Genomic DNA, 18,585 nt, shown 5'->3' on the forward strand with positions numbered 1-18,585 from the left:
TAAAATTCAGAAGTATAGCTGTGCCTGCAGATATGAGAGCTGGATGCTGATTGGCTGCAGATATGACATGCTGATTGGCTGCACTACTCCTAGAGCAGTGGTCTCAAACCTGTGGCCCGAGGGCCACATGTGGCCCGCCAGGTCCTATTTTGAGGCCCTCAGTATGTTTATCATAATGACAAAAGTAAAATGAAACAGTTTCTTGATCATATGTCTCTTTAGCTATAAATTATAATATTATTATTAAGACTTAGCCAAAGGAAAGATTTATACAATATAAAGAGTTTTACCTCATGCAAAATTGTCATTTCTTTAATAAGACATTAACTATTTTTTTCTGAGGCCCTCCAAGTACCTACAAATCCAAAATGTGGCCCTGCAAAGAGTTTGAGTTTGAGACCACTGTCCTAGAGAGAACCTGTGTCACAGAACTCTTTTTTTCCTTTTTTTTAAAATAGCAAGGCCACAAGGGCAGATAGGGAGAAAAGATGCTGAGAAGCTGAATAGGGCAGGAGTAAGTAATGCAACTTGTGGAAATTTTTTAAAGTGAGAGAATTTGATGGACTGCTATTAAAAGGTATTATTTGCTTGACTGTTAAGAAGTTATATTTCTTTGAGTAAGAAAATTGCTAAATGTGCTTAAAAGTATTTTGAGAAATGTGTGAGCAATGGAATCCTTTACATTTATCTTGGTAGGGGAGAGTTCAAACAGTGAAAAATGATTTTGCCTGTGGTGTGTTACCAAATGGGAATGTTACCAATTTATTTTCAAGATTCTTTTTACAAGAAATTAAATAGTATTCTTATCAATTTTGTTTGGATGGGCAAAACTGCTAGAATAGCTTTAGTATCTCTACAAAAACCAATTGTGGAGAGAGGGGTAAATTTTCCAAATTTCTATAGGTATTATCAGGCCTATATTATGTGTCAGGGTATGTACTGGATCCTGCCTGACCTCATGGAACATTATCCAGAGTGGTTAATTTTGGAATGGAAAATTATGTCCCCAATGCCTTTGTCTCATGTATTGGACATTAAACTACCTAGTTATGCTAAGGATAATAACATTATTTTGGATACTTGGAAGACCCTAAGATGTATAAATAAATTAACTGAAATTCCTATAGAACAGTCTTTGTGTCAATCCCTATGGCTGAACTCCAAGAAACAAATAAGCAGGTCTAAAATTGCCTGGAAGGATTGGATGCAAGTAGGCATAAGAACATTAGAGGATGTTATTTTAAATAGAAAATTGCTTAATTTTTCATGGTTGTAACAATCTTTTGGTATTTCAACATTTCAGTTTTATAAATGGTTGCAACTGAAGCAGGCTATTCAGAAAGGGTTCCTTGAGTGGCGTAATTTAAAAAATTTTTATAGTCTGCAATTCCTCTGTTTTCAGGCAGACTTGCTAGGACATCAAGCCACCATTGGTATAAATTAATATCTGAACATATGAATAAGAAACCCAAAAACGCTCTTAGAGACATATGGAGCATTGAGATTAAGCAGTATATTTTTGCATCTCGATGGCCACGTATTTGGTCTTGGAGGATGAGGTGTACAGCTTCAGCATCTATGAAACAAACTTGGTTCTTTTTGTTACATCGTTCTTTTTGGACCCCAGTTAGATTGAATAAGTTAGATAATTCTAGATCTAATAGATGCTGGCACTGTCACCTAGACATAGGAACATTAGATCATTTACTGTTTTATTTCCCTAAGATATTGATTTTCTGGAGATCAATTTGGGGACATATTAATAATATTTTAGAATCTGAGATTCTGTTAACTTATGAAATAGTAATTTGTGGTACCATTTTACATATCAAGAATCCCCTAGATAAATATAAAAGACGTCTCTTATTAATTATGACTAGTACAGCTATGCAAATGATTACACGAAATTGGAAAAACTGGGATCGTCTCAACTTTACATTCTGGCGAGCAAGTTTATGTCTAACTTACAAATATGAGAAAATGAACGCTGATTTATTAGGGAATATAAAAAACTTTAACTTAATTTGGGGCCCATTGTCGTCTTTTGTAGAATTATTATAGTTATGATTTTTGTTCTTAGCTAAAATGCACATCCAGGGAGGGTGGGAGGATTATAAGGGCTTTTAATTGATTATTTATACAGATGATAATAGGAAAGAAGGGTGGTTTTTTTGAGGTTTGATAAATAAGTCTGATTTATCATATGAATAACTAATGTTTAAAATATGTATAATATAACTCTGAACATATGATAATTTTTTAATTACTTTAATGATAATGATTAAGAGGGGTGGGGGAGGGTAATGTTCTGTATGAATCTTGTAAAATTATAAGTGATGTCTAAAGTGTTAAATGTATAATCTATGTTGTTTACACTTATTGAAAGTGTTTTAAAATGAATAAAGAATATAAAAAATAAATAAATAAAAGAAACAAAAAACCCCCAAAAGAAATCTTTGCTTTTCAGACCTGATCCAAAGGCTGAAGGCTGTGTGAATGGGCTGAAGTCTTGACAGGAGTTTTGAATGACTAAAGGATTTATTGCTACAGCAAGAGCTAAAGTCTGCTTCAGAGCAACTGCTGCTATTATTTCAGATTTTAAATCTGTAACTTAGTCACAGTGACCTTAGTTTGGCATAATTAAGAGGCAGCTCTACAGCTTCCAATTACAGCTGGTTCACTTTGAAAGAGGACAAGATCGTGCTCTGAGAGGAGTTAAACCAGGATCATTTTCGGTTCATAGACAACTCGACGAAAGACAAAGGCGCGCGCCGACAAGTGAGCGCAAGATGGAGGCGCGCGCCGAAGAAAATTACAGTTTTTAGGGGCTCCGACGGGGGGTTTTGTTGGAGAGCCCCCCCAGTTTACTGAATAGAGATCGCGCCGGCGTTGTGGGGGGCTTGGGGGGTTGTAACCCTCCACATTTTACTGTAAACTTAACATTTTCCCTAAAAACAAGGAAAAAGTGAAGTTTTCAGTAAAATGAGGGGGGTTACAACCCCCCCACCCCCCACAACGCCCCCACAACGCGGCGCGATCTCTATTAAGTAAAGTGGGGGGGTTCCCCCCCCCCCCCCCCCCCCCCCCGTCGGAGCCGTAAAAAGAGTAATTTTCTGCGGCGCGCACCTCCGCGCTGCACTCAATTGTCTGCGCGCGCCTTTGTCCCGGCACGCTTTTGACCTGACACCTCATTTTCTATAAGCAACTCATTTGCATATATTAAAGGCTTCTTTTACTAAGGTGTGCTGGTGGTTTTAGCGCACGCTACAATGCTGCACGCGCTAAACGTCAATGCCTCCATAGAGCTTGTGTTAGTATTTTTTGGTTAGCGCGTGCTAAAAACGCTAGTGCACCTTAGTAAAAGGAGCCCAGTAGTCTGGATGCTGTAGCGTAGACCCTGCCAGAAGCTCTCCCTAGTAGAGCAGGGAAAGTAATCAGGACAGATAAGCTTTTATAGAAAGGGATCTTGAATCACCTTTTGATTTTCTTGTTTAGATATTCCAGAATCATTAAAGAGTCTATGGGCTAGATTCACAAAGCAAACCAATCGTGTACCGATCGGTTTGCGACCCCTTTACGATCAAATTTCCCTCCAGCCCCATTCACTAACCTCTCCAGCGAGCCGCTTCGAATCCATGCATGCACATTGGACAGCGATGCGATTCATCAACCAAAAATTTAAAACCGACTGGGCTGGCCGATCAACTCAAGAAGTGACTGCTGGAGACCAGTCGAAAACGTCTTTCCGACTCTCCAGCTCCATAGAAGCCCTGATCTGCCCTGTTTCTGTCTCCTGCCTGCCGTCATGCTCTGTCTCCTGCTCTGCCTCAATTGCCGCCCTGCTGTGCCCACGATCTGTCTCTTGCCTGCCGCCCTGCTCTGCCTCAATTGTCGCCCTGCTCTTCTCCATCTCTCCGGCCTGCTCCTGCCCTTCCCTGCACTGCGAGCCTGTGGTTTTAACCCTGCTGGAGACCAGTTGAAAACGTCTTTCCAACTCTCCAGCTCCATAGAAGCCCTGATCTGCCCCGTTTCTGTCTCCTGCCTGCCTTCCTGCTCTGTCTCCTGCTCTGCCTCAATTGCCGCCCTGCTGTGCCCACGACCTGTCTCTTGCCTGCCGCCCTGCTCAGCCTCGATTGTCGCCCTGCTCTTCTCCATCTCTCCGGCCTGCTCCTGCCCTTCCCCGCACTGCGAGCCCGTGGTTTTAACCTGCGGGTTTAAAGCGGGTTAAAATCACGGGCTCGCAAGGCTAAAATTTTTTTTTAAAAAAAAGATCGTGGCTCTATAGATGGTCTGCGCATGCTTGGGGATTGCAGAAAAGCGATCGCCCCCATCTGCATATTTTTCTTTTTTGAATTCGTTGGACCTGCCCAGATTGGGCCCGATTGGGCAGGTTGGTGAATCTGGCCCTATAAGCAGGAGCTCAAAAGAAATGCACATATTGAGGGAGGATAGTTTCTTTCCCTTTTGTTTGATTAAAGTTAGCACAGGTATCAGAAGGCAAACCTGGAAGAAAGAAAAATCTGCTGGGTCAAGACAGATGAACAAAAGATAACAAGAGAGCTGGGATTCCAGAGTATGTGTGAAAATGTATTTATTTATTCAATTTTCTATACCATTTCTCACTGTCTGTTCCGGTGGGCTCACAATTTTTTTGTGAGTACACTAAGGGCCCCTTTCACAAAGCCGCAGTAGTGAGTCTTGGCATAGCAAATATGACGCAGTCCATGGGAATTCAATGGGCTGTGTTGCATTTGCCATGCAGGACTGGTTATTGCAGCTTTGTAAAAGGGGCCCTAAATTTAACTGAGCTCAGTAATACTTACCCTAATTGGTTTTTCTAAGATCCTGAGAGACAGAAACAAGTTTAAAGGCAAATAATTTTTGTTGCCTTTTAAAGATTCCAAGGTTATAGGTGCTGAAACTGGATCCAATACTAAGACCATAAGTGGTCTTACATTATATATATATATTTATAGAAACATGATAGCAGATAAAGGCCAAATGGCCCATCCAGTCTGCCCATCTGCAGTAACCATTATCTCTTCCTCTCTCTAAGAAATCCCATGCTTTCTTGAATTCAGACCCAATCTATGTCTCCACCACCTCTTCCGGGAGACTGGTCCATGCATCTACCACCTTTTCTGTAAAAAAGTATTTCCTCAGATTACTATCACCTCTTAACTTCATCCTATGCCCTCTCATTCTAGAGTTTCCATTCAAATGAAAAAGTCTCGACTTGAGCGCATTTATGATACGTAGGTATTTAAACGTCTCTAACATAACTCCCCCTCCCGCCTTTTCTTTGGCTTGGTTCATAACCTGGTAGGGAATGGGACTGAGTACAGGCCAGGGAGGGAAGGGGGCTGGGTGCAGAATTTGACAGGGAGGGTAGCTGAGTGCAGAACCTTGCAAGGGAGAGCGTGGCGGATGGAACACTGGGTGCAGATCCTGGCAGGGCATGGCACTTGAACATTAAGCCCCTGACTTATATTCGAGTCAACCATTTTTCCTCCTTTTTGGGGAAAATGGAAGTCTCGACTTATATTCGGATCAATTTATATTCGAGTATATGCAATATATACAGTATATCGCTTATAAATTTTTATAAGTGCTTAATCATATTTTAAATAAAACTTGAAAACTTCTAATTCCGCAATATCCTTTTTGAGATATGGTGACCAGAACTGCACACAGTATTTGAGGTGCGGCTGTACCATAGAGCAATACTACTTCTTAAATAGTGTTATAATACCCTTGTATCTAGTAGCTTGTCATGGTTTCTTGTACTTCCTGCAGCATAAAAGAAAATGTCTTTTGATGAAGTGTCTCCTTACCTTGCATTTTGGACATTTTTGGGCATTCCTTTGCCCGTGCTCCACCTCATTGGCCCAGTGTCGCAATAGTTTGTCTCCTTTTCTGTACTCTTTACAGTTCACACCTTCATGCCAGGGAGAATGGCACTTAAAACACCAGACAAATTGGCAGGCAGGGCACTGGATCTATAACAAAATAAAGACCAGAAACAACTGGATGCTGGACTGGTACAATCAAATGCAAACACACAACTTATGGGGGGGTCGATATTCAGCTGGCGGTTCTAATATTTTACTGACTGCTACTAGTGTTATCCCTGGAGATTCATTACTGGGCTGCCTCCAAGTTCTGGGATTGAATTTCCAGATTTACTGAGCTGGCAAAACTATAGCCATTTAAGTGCAACAGTCAGAAATTAACTGACTATGGTGAAGCATCTAAAGATAGATTTGGCTTTTATGTGGTCCTATTTATGTGGTTATCTTGCTCAGATAAGTGCTGAATGCCGGCAGTATGCTGGCCAAGTGCTGACTCCACCCCTTTGGAATGCTCCCCCCCAATAAGCTGGTTTTGAGTTGGACACTAACCGAACATTTTCAGTGGCATTAACTGGTTAAATGCCACCGAATATGAGCTGTTAGCTTCTAACAAGCAATTCAACTGGCCAGGAGTCATTTCTGGCCAGTTAAATCGCTTTGAATATCGATGCCAATATTTTTTTTTACTAGAGCTGTACCAAATAGGATATTTTACTATTCAGCCGAATGCGACAAATGGGCATTATACTTTAACATTACAAATAATAAAAGAATCAATGTAAAATCAGAGATCGAGTGTTTATTTCAGAAAGATTTAGCACAGCAGAGCTCCAGATTATTCATATTTGAATTTAACATATTGAGCTACCATATTTGAATTTAAATCACTATTCTGCCAAATACGAATAATGTATTTGGGGCACTATTCAGCCAAATCAAATTGAGTATGAATATCTGGTACATTACAAAAAGTAAAACCATAACATCATCTTCATTATAAGCAACTAATATCTTGTATGCCACGCTAGCCCATGCATGGCATTTTTAAAGAAGTCGGCTTCTACTAAAACAAACATATTTGGCTTCATCGTGATTTTTGAGTTGGTCATAGTGACTGATTACAAAGTCCAGTTCAAAGGTCATGCATGTGTTGTGCCATCAGGAATGAAATATGAATGAGCTTGTCGGGTCCCACACTTTGTAAGGCCACCATACGCTGACAGGTTAAAAATGCTGGGTCTGTTCTCCCTGGAGAAGAGGAGACTTAGAGGGGACATGATAGAAACCTTCAAAATCCTAAAGGGCATAGAGAAAGTAAATAAGGACAGATTCTTCAAACTGTGGGGAGCCACAAACACTAGGGGTCACTCGAAGAAATTGAAAGGGGACAGGTTTAGAACAAATGCTAGGAAGTTCTTTTTTACCCAGAGGGTGGTGGACACATGGAACGCACTTCCAGAGGATGTGATAGGCCAGAACTCTGTACAAGGGTTCAAGGAGGGTTTGGATAGGTTCCTGGAGGATAAGGGGATAGAGGGGTACAGATAGAACTTGAGGTAGGTTGTAGAGGTGTTCAGAAACCACTTCACAGGTCGTGGACCTGATGGGCCGCCGCGGGTGCGGACCGCTGGGCGAGATGGACCTCTGGTCTGACCCAGTGGAGGCAACTTTTTATGTTCTTATGTTCACCATAATCAATCACAAATAAGAATGCCCAATTCCAAGGAGGAAACTTATGGAAACTCAAGAAAAGTTAACTGCACAACAATGCTGAATACAGTACAGGTGAAACTATCAGAATCCAAAAGAATAGAAACAGTTAATTTTTCTTCTGGACAAGGACAACAGTTCCCATGTTTGTCCACAGCGATAATTGCCTTGATTTCCTTGTTCTAGAACTCCTAGAAAACTCAGAAGTGTCACTGGCACTTCTTGTAAGAAGGAAACTGGGGCATTCTGTTCTACTACTTACTTTCCTGGCTACCAACAACATCTGCTTCAATTGGCTGCCCAAGCATGTTCCATTGTTCCAAAACATCCCAAAGTTAGCACTCATTGTACATAAGCACATAAGTGTTGCCATCCAGGGACAGACTGAAGATCCATCAAGACTGATATCCTGTTTCCAACAGTGGCCAATCCAGGCCACAAGCACCTGGCAAACTCGCAAAAGAGTAAAACAGAATTTATGCTACTTATCCTTGAAATAAACAGTGGATTTTCCTAAGTCCATCTTAATAATGGCTTATGGACTTTTCTTGTAGGAAATGATTTAAACCTTTTTTAAAACCCTGCTAAGCTAACTGCTTTTACCACATTCTCTGGCAATTCCAGAGTTTAATTACATATTGAGTGACTATATATTTTCTCTACTTGTTTTCAATTTATTACTTAGTAGCTTCATTACATGCCCCCTAGTCCTAGTATTTTTGGAAAGCGTAAACAAGCGATTCACATCTATCCACTCCACTCAGTATTTTATAGACCTCTATCATATCTCCCCTCAGCTGTCTCTTCTCCAAACTGAAGGGCCCAAGCCACGTTAGCTTTTCCTCATAGGGAAGTCATCCCATTCTCTTAATCATTTTTGTTACCCTTCTCTGTACTTTTGTAATTTTGCTATATCTTTCTTGAGATGCAGTGACCAGAATTGCGCATAGTATTTGAGGTATGGTTGCACCATGGAATGATACAAAAGCATTATAACATTCTTATTTTTGTTTTCCATTTCTTAGCTGTTGCTGCAAACTGAGCAGAGGGTTTCAACGTCTCCACGATGACACCTCGATCCTGTAGTGACTCCTAATGTGGGACCTTGCATCGTGTTGCTTTAATTTGGGTTCTTTCCCACATGCATCACTTTGCACTTGCTCACATTAAACATCATCGGCCATCAGGATGCCCAGGCACCCAGTCTCATAAAGTCCTGGCAATGTCTTGTTGAATAGGTTCACTAATTCTCCTGCAACTATTGATAAAGAGTAAAGAGATTTGTATTTGATATACAGTATAGAGAATGACACGGGGAAAAAAATCTGTCCCTTCACCGGACCACGTCCCCTTCACCGCCCCGTCCCCGCAGCATCCCCCCTTCCCTCTCACCACCTCACCGCCCTTCAGCGGCCCAAGAATCTCCCTCCCTCCCCCTTACCTTCGTGGCGCGTTAGTAAAGAAACTTACAGAAGCCGGCGGAGACTGCCTGCCTATGCCTGCAGTCGAGTGTGTGTGGGCGGAAGCTTCTCCTCTGATGCAACCGGAAGTTGTGTCAGAGGAGAAGCTTCCGCCCACACACATGCGACTGCAGGCAGGCAGGCAGGCTTCACCGGCTTCAGTATGTTTCTTTACTAAAGCGCTGCAAAGGTAAGGGGGAGGGAGGTAGATAGATTTGACCGGAGGGAGGGAGGAGACCGCGCGCCTTCCCTCCCTTAACTGCGGGGACAGGGCCATTCACTGCTCCATGGGGCAGTGGATGGCCTTGACCCCGTGCCCGCAGTGGGTACTTCCCCCCCCATTTTGGCGGGTTACTCAAGGCTACCCGTGAATAACTGCCACCGTGTCATTCTCTAATACAGTACTCCCCTGAAATTCAAGGGGGTTCCATTCCAGGAACCCCTGCGAATTTCAAAAAACCACAGGAGAAGGCAGCCGGAGAGGCAGGAGGGGGTAGCTGGAGCGCCGATGGGTGAAGAAAATCACTTGCGGTCTGCTCTGACCACCTCTTCCTGTAGTAAAGTCGGGCAACCCAAATCATGAGCTGCTTTGACACGCAGCTCCTGATTGGTGTAGCCTGACTTTACTACAGGAAGAAGCGGTCAGAGCAGACCGCGAATGAGTGAGTCCACGATTCACAGATTCGTGGGGGAACGCTGTACCATTTCTCTATGACACAACCAAAGTGGTTCACATTTATTACAGTATATGCAGGTACTTTCTCTGTCCCTTGTGGGCTCACAATAAACTCTGTACTTGAAGTAATGGAAGGTTCAATGACTTTCCCACTGTGATCCTGGGTATCATTTCAAACCTAAAACCTGAGGTTCTCAGCCCGCTGTCCTAACCATTACGCTGCTTCTACTATCCTCAAAGCCCGATAGACCCTCTTCTGCCCAGAGCACTCAATTCAGGAACGAGTGTCTATGCGGCAACGCTTAGGGTTACCATAGTTTTCTTGGCGAAATCCCGGACGCTTGGCCCCGCCCCAACTTCAGCCCGCCCCAAGCACCGCCCCATTATGACTTACCTCTGGGCTGTGTCCAGGGGCCTCCGAGCTTGTGCAGACGTGTGTGACATCATCCGTGCATACTCAGAGACCCTACACACATGGCCAGAGCTTTCCAAAATCTGGACAACCGCTGGGTTTTTGAAAGTCCTTCCATGCACCTGGACAGTCCTCTAAAAAGAGACCATATCCGGGTATTCCCGGACATCTGGTAACCCTAGCAATGCTTATCAGCCTTTCTGTGTCACAACCCCATTCACAGGGCCACATCAAGCAAGCATACCCCCCAACCTCAAGTGGCACAGACCAATGATGTCCTACTGAGGTACTGTGCGGTTCATGATCCCAAATGAGGTGTGTGGGGGTATGTGTGTGGGTGTGTGGGTGTGTATGGGGGTGTGTGGGGGGTGTAAGGGTGTGTGTGTGTGGGTGGGGGTGTGGGGGTGTTGTCAGGTCATAGTTCAGGAAGAGAGGGAAATTCTATCAATGCATAAGCCAATCACTACTCATGCACTAACAGGTGACATTTAGCAGTGAGCTGCAAATTACTGCTATAATTTTAACATGGCAATAATCTGCATGCTCGCTGAATATAACATTCTGTGGCCTTTTCCCAACAGTAATTTTGTGGTAGAGCTGTGGCTCTATTGCAAAGCTTGTTGAATCTGTCCTCCCCCCTCCATGAGGCAAAAGATCTAGCTGAACCCCTAGCTAAATGCTGCTCCTACAATCCTCAAAGTCTGATACACCCACTTCTGCCCAGAGCACTCAATTCAGGAATGAGAGTGTATGCAGCAACATTTAGGGTTACCATATTTTTCTTGGCGAAATCCCGGATGCCTGGCCCCGCCCCACCTTCGGCCTGCTTCAAAGCCCTACCTCCCAAAGCCTTGTCTCATTTTTCCTGACTTCTGTACCGTGTCTACGGGCCTTTGAGCATGCGCAGAAAAAAAGACTGCCTTGGAAACTTTTCTGAAAGCTAAGTTACTCAGAATTTCATATTCTGCTCTTAACACTGATTAGTGATTAGAGCATTATACCTGCTTAATTTCTCTTCTCCTCCCTAACTGCTGCTTACTAAAAAAAAAAAAAATTTAATAAATTCTCTGCCCTCTGCTAAATCATATTTCCTCTTAGGAAAAAGGGTAAGACTTATAGTGCCACCCACCCCAAGGATACCTGCTCATTTATAGAGAACCAAATAATCAAGACTACTCAAATCAATTCACTTCCCAACCAATCAAGATGACCTTTATTCAATGCAATCACTGTGGTGCTTTAAGTCCAAGAAACACCTTTTGGAGGCTTAAGGCTTACCCCATCTATCTTCAAGTTGCTAGTATTAAGGAGGAGTTCTGCAAGCTTAAACAGGAATTGAATACGATCAAAGCAGCTTCCATCACTCCACAAAAATCATACCAACTTATCACCTCTGTCTTAAAGAATAAAACCATCTAGGAATAAATGGGTCATAGTAGGCTAAGGACGACTGCGACATGTAAAACAGAAACATCCACCTTCACAAATATTACTTCTACAGAGTTCCTTTGCTCCACTAGTGCACTGCAATACTCTTTTTTAAAAATCTTTATTGATTTTACAATCTTCAATAGTGCAATACATAAATATATCATATATAATAAGTCAATATAAGAACATTTAACTTTCAAATATACATAACCAACCAATTTCTCCCCCTCCCTTACCCACCCGCCTAATGATAATTTAATAAAACACAGAAACATAGATTTCCCCAATAACCTTACCCTGCCATATCCTTCCATCCTCCCACCCATCCCGTGTAAATATTTAAAAATCAAATTATGACAGAAATAACCCCCCTCCCACCCTTCCCTGGATGTGTACCAAAATAAACAAAAACTGACACACAATCAAAAACCTATTATAGTGAGGTAACATAAGATGTCAATGAGCTCCATATCAATTTAAATAATATAGAAATATAGAAGATGACGGCAGATAAGGGCCATAGCCCATCAGATCTGCCCACTCTACTGACCCACCCCCAAGTCTACTATCCTAGGGATCCCACTCCTGGTGACAGGTTCCCTTGGCTTAACCCTCTAAGGGATCCCACATGGGCATCCCATTTGCTCTTAAATTCTTGCACGTTGTTTGCTTCAATCACCTGCACCGGGAGCTTGTTCCAAGGATCAACCACTCTCTTGGTGAAGAAATATTTCCTGGTGGCGCCATGAAATTTCCCGCCCCTGAGTTTGAGCAGATGCCCTCTTGTGGCTGAGGGTCCTTTGAGAAAGAGAATCTCTTCTTCCATCTCGATACGGCCGGTAATATACTTAAACGTCTCGATCATATCTCCTCTCTCCCTACGTTCCTCGAGTGAGTACAGCCGCAAATTTTTCAGCCTTTCCTCGTACGATAGATCCTTGAGCCCCGAGACCATCCTGGTGGCCATCCGTTGCACCGACTCTACTCTCAGCACATCTTTTCGGTAGTGTGGCCTCCAGAATTGCACACAGTATTCCAAATGAGATCTCACCATGGTTCTGTATAATGGCATTATGACTTCAGGCTTCCGGCTGATGAAACTCCTGCGGATGCAACCTAACAACTGTCTTGCCTTAGATGAAGCCTTCTCCACATGATCAGCAGTTTTCATGTCTGCGCTGATGATCACTCCCAAGTCTCGTTCTGTTGAAGTTCTAGCTGAGGTCTCACCATTCAAGGTGTAAGTTCTGCACGGATTTCTGCTGCTGAGGTGCATGATCTTGCATTTCTTAGCGTTGAAGCCCAGCTGCCAGGTCGAGGACCAAAGCTCCAACAAATGTAGGTTCTGTTTCATACTATCGGGTGAATTGCCATCTCTCACTATATTGCATAGTTTGGCGTCGTTAGCGAATAACGATATCTTACCTTGAAGCCCCTGAGTTAGGTCCCCTATGAATATGTTGAAAAGGAGCGGGCCCAAGACTGAGCCTTGCGGTACTCCACTGGTCACCTCCGATGTTTTAGAGAGGGTACCGTTAACTACCACCCTCTGAAGTCTGCCACTCAGCCAGTCATTGACCCATGTAGTTAGTATTTCTCCCAGCCCCATTGATTTCATCTTGCTTAACAGCCTGCAATGCGGGACACTTTCGAAAGCTTTGCTGAAGTCCACGGATTCACCCAAGTCTAGCTGTTTTGTTACCCAGTCAAAGAAGCTGATGAGATTGGATTGGCAGGACCTACCCTTGGTGAATCCATGTTGACTGGGATCCAATAGATTCTCCTCATCCAAGATTGCGTCTAATTTACGTTTGATTAGTGTTTCCATGAGTTTGCATACTATATTACCATAATAAATTATCATACCCCAAATTATCAGTGTTCATCCTTTCAAATCTATAACTGGAGCAAAGATTTGCCCACCAGAAAGGAAAATTTAAACGATTATAGCACTGCGATACTCAAGAAAACAGAACTGAGGTGGGACTGGAATCAGTGAAGGTAACTCGAGAGAGAAAGCGCACCCAAAGCACAAATAAAAAAGCCCAAAACAGAAAACTATTGCTGCTGGGGGATTCCATCATTAACCTTGGAACACAGGGCAAAGAGACCAAAATAGTGAAATGCCCTCCAGGATCCTCAGCTGCTAGGAGTTCCAGGCAAATACTGACTATAATTAAGGAAGAAACTAAGGATTCTAACACCGATGTTGTTATCCATCTGGGAACAAATGACCTGGCCAACAACTCCACACTTGCAGTGCAGAAAGCTTTACGAGAGCTTGGTGAGGGCTTGAAACCTTTTGTAAAGACTGTAGCTTTTTCAGAAGTACTGACTACATATGGAAAGGGAGAGCAAAGAGTAAAAAACACAGAGGACTTCAATAGGTGGCTCAAAGCCTGGTGTCATCAAGAAGGCTTTAAGTACATAGGTGGATGGGGCACTAAATGGAAAGACAAGAGACTATATGGTAATGATGGGTTACATCTTACTATATTCTACTACAAAAAAGAAAGCACAACAAAGCCATGCAAGACAAAAAAAGTGGGGAAGGGACACCGTACATCAGCTTCAAGGACAATCAATTTATTGAGAACATATAAATTTTAAAAACATGTAAATAACTAAAACATAAGGCAAGCTTTACAGAGAGTCTTTAGTCCTTTTTGTACTGGACCCCCAACACGGTCCGTGTTTCGGCTTGAAAAGCCTTCCTCAGGGGTGTATAGATAAAATCCAGTAGATGGCGCCAGTATACTTGTAAAAAAGCCAAAAAGGAATGCTCTCAGTTCGTAAAGAACTAGCAAAACAACTTATTGCCCAGGCCACAGAAAACGCTGCGAGCGTGTCCCTTCCCCACTCCTTTCGACTTGCATCTTACTATAGCAGGAAAAAGAATCCTTGCTGAGAAATTTAGACAATATGTTTCTAGGCATTTGAACTAGAAGGTGGGGGTGGCATATGTATAACATACAATTATGGAGGCCACCCCCAGCAAAAGACAAGATGTGATGGCAGTAAAGATAGCAACATGAGCAATATTACATATTTCTATTCTGCCATTGCCTTGCAGTTCAAGACGGATTACAAAAGAATTACAAAAAAGGTATTACATAAAGAAGATATCTGGCAATTTCTAGAGGAGATAAGGAGTAGATGAGGTTGCTTTGGGGAACCGGGAAGGTATTGGGGAGTGGTATTGGGAATTAGGAAGGAGTTAGCGGTATTAAGTCGTTTGCAGGAATTTCTTTAAGAGTCTTTATTTCTTTTCTGAATGTTTTGTAGTCTGGGGTCATAATTAGTAGATTGGAGATTTGGTTGTTGAGTTTTGCTGCTTGTGTGGCTATTAGCAACTCACTTCTTAGCAATGTAACAGAGGAAATGAAACTAAACATAAACCTATACAAAAAAATAAGTTTACCACTGACAGATAGCTGGAAAGCAATGACCACAAATGCTCGCACTCTAAGCAACAAAGTTCATGACCTGCAAGCCCTGATGTTAGAGGCAGATGTGGATATTGTTGCTATCACATAGACGTGGTTCAGTGACTCCCATGAATGGGATGCAAACATACCAGGATATAATCTTTTTTAGGAAGGACAGAGATGGTCTAAAAGGTGGAGAAGAAGTCAAGAGAGAGATACATCTGGCGAAAGCGCAAGTGGAAGAGCAAATGGCTAGAAATGTAAAAAAAGGAGAGAAATTTTTTTCAGATATATTAGTGAAAGGAAGAAGATGAAAAATGGATGATATGAATCAATATGTGGAGAGTGATGAGGAAAAAGCAAACATGTTAAACAAATACTTCTGCTCTGTGTTCACAGAAGAAGATCCTGGAGAAGGACCGAGATTGTCTGGCAAAGTTACACAACGAGAATGGAGTAGATACCGTGCCGTTCACGAAAGAAAGTGTTATGAACAACTTGAAAAACTGAAAGTGAACAAAGCAATGGGACCGGATGGGATCCATCCCAGGATATTGAAGGAGCTCAGAGAGGTTCTGGTGGGTCCTATTAAAGATTTGTTCAACAAATCTTTGGAAAAAGGAGTGGTTCCTGGGGATTGGAGAAAAGCTAATGCGATCCCTATTCACAAAAGTGGTCGCAGAAATAAAGTGGGAAACTACAAGCCTCACTTCGGTTATTGAAAAAATAATGGAAGCATTGCAGAAAAATTCCTAGAATCAAATGGGTTACAGGATCCAAGGCAACATAGTTTTACTAAAGATAATCATGCCAAATAAATCTGATTAAATTTTTGATTGGGTGACCAGAGAACTGGATCAAGGGCATATGCAAGATGTAATTTACCTAGATTTCAGCAAAACCTTTGACATGGTTCTTCATAGAAGGCTCTTGAACAAACTTGATGGGCTGAAGTTAGGACCCAAAGTGATGAACTGGATTAGAAACTGGTTGATGGACAGATGCCAGAGGGTGGTGGTTAATGGAATTTGCTTGAAGGTAAAGGTGAGTAGTATAGTCCCTCAGGGATTGGGGCTGATCCTGTTCAATATGTTTGTGAGCGACATTGCCAAAGGGTTAGAAGGAAAAGTTTGCCTTTTTGTAGATGATACCAAGATTTATAACAGAGTAGACACTGAGGAGGGAGTGGAAAACAAAAAAGGATCTGCAAAAGTTAGAGGAATAGTCTAATATCTGGCAACTAAAATTCAATGCAAAGAAGTACAGAGTAATGCATTTGGGGATTAGAAATCGGAAGGAGCCATATGTGTTCAATTTTGGAGATCGTATCTGGCAAAGGACATAAGAAGATTTGAAGCGGTCCAGAGGAAGGCAACAAAAATGGTAGGAGACTTGCGCCAGAAGATGTATGAGGAGAAACTGGAAGCCCTGAATATGTATACCCTAGAGCAGGGGTGTCAAAGTCCCTCCTTGAGGGCCACAATCGAGTCGGGTTTTTCAAGATTTCCCCAATGCATATGCATGAGATCTATTTGCATGCACTGCTTTCACTGTATGCTAATAGATCTCATGCATATTCATTGGGGAAATCCTGAATACCCGACTGGATTGCAGCCCTTGAGGAGGGACTTTGACATCACTGCCCTAGAGGAAAGGAGGGACAGGGAGATATGATTCAGATGTTCAAATACTTGAAAGGTATTAGCATAGAACAAAATCTTTTCCAGAGAAAGGAAAATAGTAAAACCAGAGGGCATAATTTGATGTTGAGGGGTGGTAGACGTAAGAGTAATGTTAGGAAATTCTTCTTTAAAGAGATGGTGGTTGATGCGTGAAATGTGCTCCCAAGGGGAGGAAAACGGTAACAGAGTTCAAACAAGCATGGGATGAACACAGAGGATCTCTAATCAGAACATAATGGGTATATATTGAAGGAATTAAGGTCAGTACTGGGCAGACCTGCACAGTCTGTGTCCCATATAATGATATTCAGTTGGGGATGGCTTTGATGGGTGGGATGTTAAGATGGGCAAAAATGAGCTTTGACGGAGAGTCCAGTAGATAGAATCTAAGCACACTACCGGGCAGGGCTCTGGGTTTCTAAAGCCTTTGAAGCAGCAAGTCTTTATAAAAAAAAAAAAAAAAATCTGACAGATGACTAGGAATTAGATCACAGAGCAGCTCTGGACTTCAGTAGCGCTGCTAGCACTAAGAGCAGTCCATTAAAAATGCTCAGCTGAGAGGACAAGGGGGTCCCACACTTGGTTAGAAGCTGGTTTGGTCAAAAAGGAGCAGAATGTCAACATACTGGGCTATAATCTCTTCAGGAAGTACAGAAATGGTAGAAAAGTAGCTCTCTATGTAAAGACAGATATCCAAGCAACTGAAATGCAGGGCGCCTGGGGAAAGGAAGAAGCGATATGGATTGTTTTGAAAGGAGAAGATGGAACTTCTATCCACTTGGGTGTAGTCTACAGACCTCAAACTCAGTTGCAGCAAATTGACAAAGATCTGTTTACGGATATACAAAAGTTGGGAAAGAAAGGGCAGGTGCTGTTGCTGGAAAGTTCTGTCTGCGGGATCAGAAAGAAGTAGGGAGATCGTGGATGCCTTTCAAGGGGCTCTGCTCAAACAAATGGTAATGGAACCCACGAGGGAAAAAGCGATACTGGATCTGGGGCTCACTAGTTCATGCCATAGAGGAAGGCCTGTCATTTTAACTTTTTCAAACTTTTCACAAGCAATATTGCAGAGGGGCTAAAGGAGAAGTCTTTCTGCAGGCAACACACACATTTTCAGTAGGGCTTAAGTAGAAAATGAGGAAGACTAAAAATCTTAAGGAACTGTGGTAACTAACATTTTATGTAAAGCTGAGTCTTACTTTGGGGGTTTAGAAGCCCCACAGCCTTATTTAAAGAGGAATGAGATACAATACAAACAACCATTGAAAACTTAAGGAATGTGAAAGATTCTCATCTTAACACTACAGGAACTAATACTCATCACTAATGGTGTATATTCAACATAGAAGGTTACATCTTCATAAGGAAACAGAATGGAGACAGTGTAGGAGTCACCTTCCAAAAAAGTGCTGTGTGCCTGAAACAACACAAGAGACTGGATGACCTAAACATCTAGAAGGAAATGGCAATGGAATGATAATGAAGGGGATTATGAACAGATCGGAGAAGGTTATCATGCCGGGCCATGGTGCACCCTTACCTGGAGTACTACGTCCAGCACTGGTCGCCGTACATGAAGAAGGACACAGTACTACTCGAAGGGGTCCAGAGAAGAACGACTAAGATGGTTAAGGGGCTAGAGGAGTTGCCGTACAGTGAAAGATTAGAGAAACTGGGCCTCTTCTCCCTCGAACAGAGGAGATTGAGAGGAGGCATGGTTGAAACATTCAAGGTACTGAAAGGAATAGACTTAGTAGATAAGGACAGGTTGTTCACCCTCTCCAAGGTATGGAGAACGAGAGGGCACTCTCTAAAATTGAAAGGGGATAGATTCCGTACGAACATAAGGAAGAGAGTGGTAGAGAATTGGAATGCTCTTCTGGAGTCTGTCATAGGGGAAAACACCCTCCAGGGATTCAAGACAAAGTTAGACA

The 18,585-nt window shown here is 42.5% G+C and overlaps 1 protein-coding gene across 1 annotated transcript in view; it reads right to left on the reverse strand.

Annotated features, from left to right (window-relative positions):
* The window catches only part of RNF217 (ring finger protein 217), a 266,249-nt gene that overhangs the window by 45,132 nt on the left and 202,532 nt on the right, over positions 1–18,585 (reverse strand). The window contains exon 3 of the mRNA XM_033937183.1: positions 5,835–5,999. Within this exon, the coding sequence (XP_033793074.1) occupies positions 5,835–5,999 (165 nt within the window). The remainder of the gene's footprint in view (positions 1–5,834; positions 6,000–18,585) is intronic.

This window comes from Geotrypetes seraphini, chromosome 3 (assembly GCF_902459505.1).
Source record: "Geotrypetes seraphini chromosome 3, aGeoSer1.1, whole genome shotgun sequence".
Taxonomy (NCBI): domain Eukaryota; kingdom Metazoa; phylum Chordata; class Amphibia; order Gymnophiona; family Dermophiidae; genus Geotrypetes; species Geotrypetes seraphini.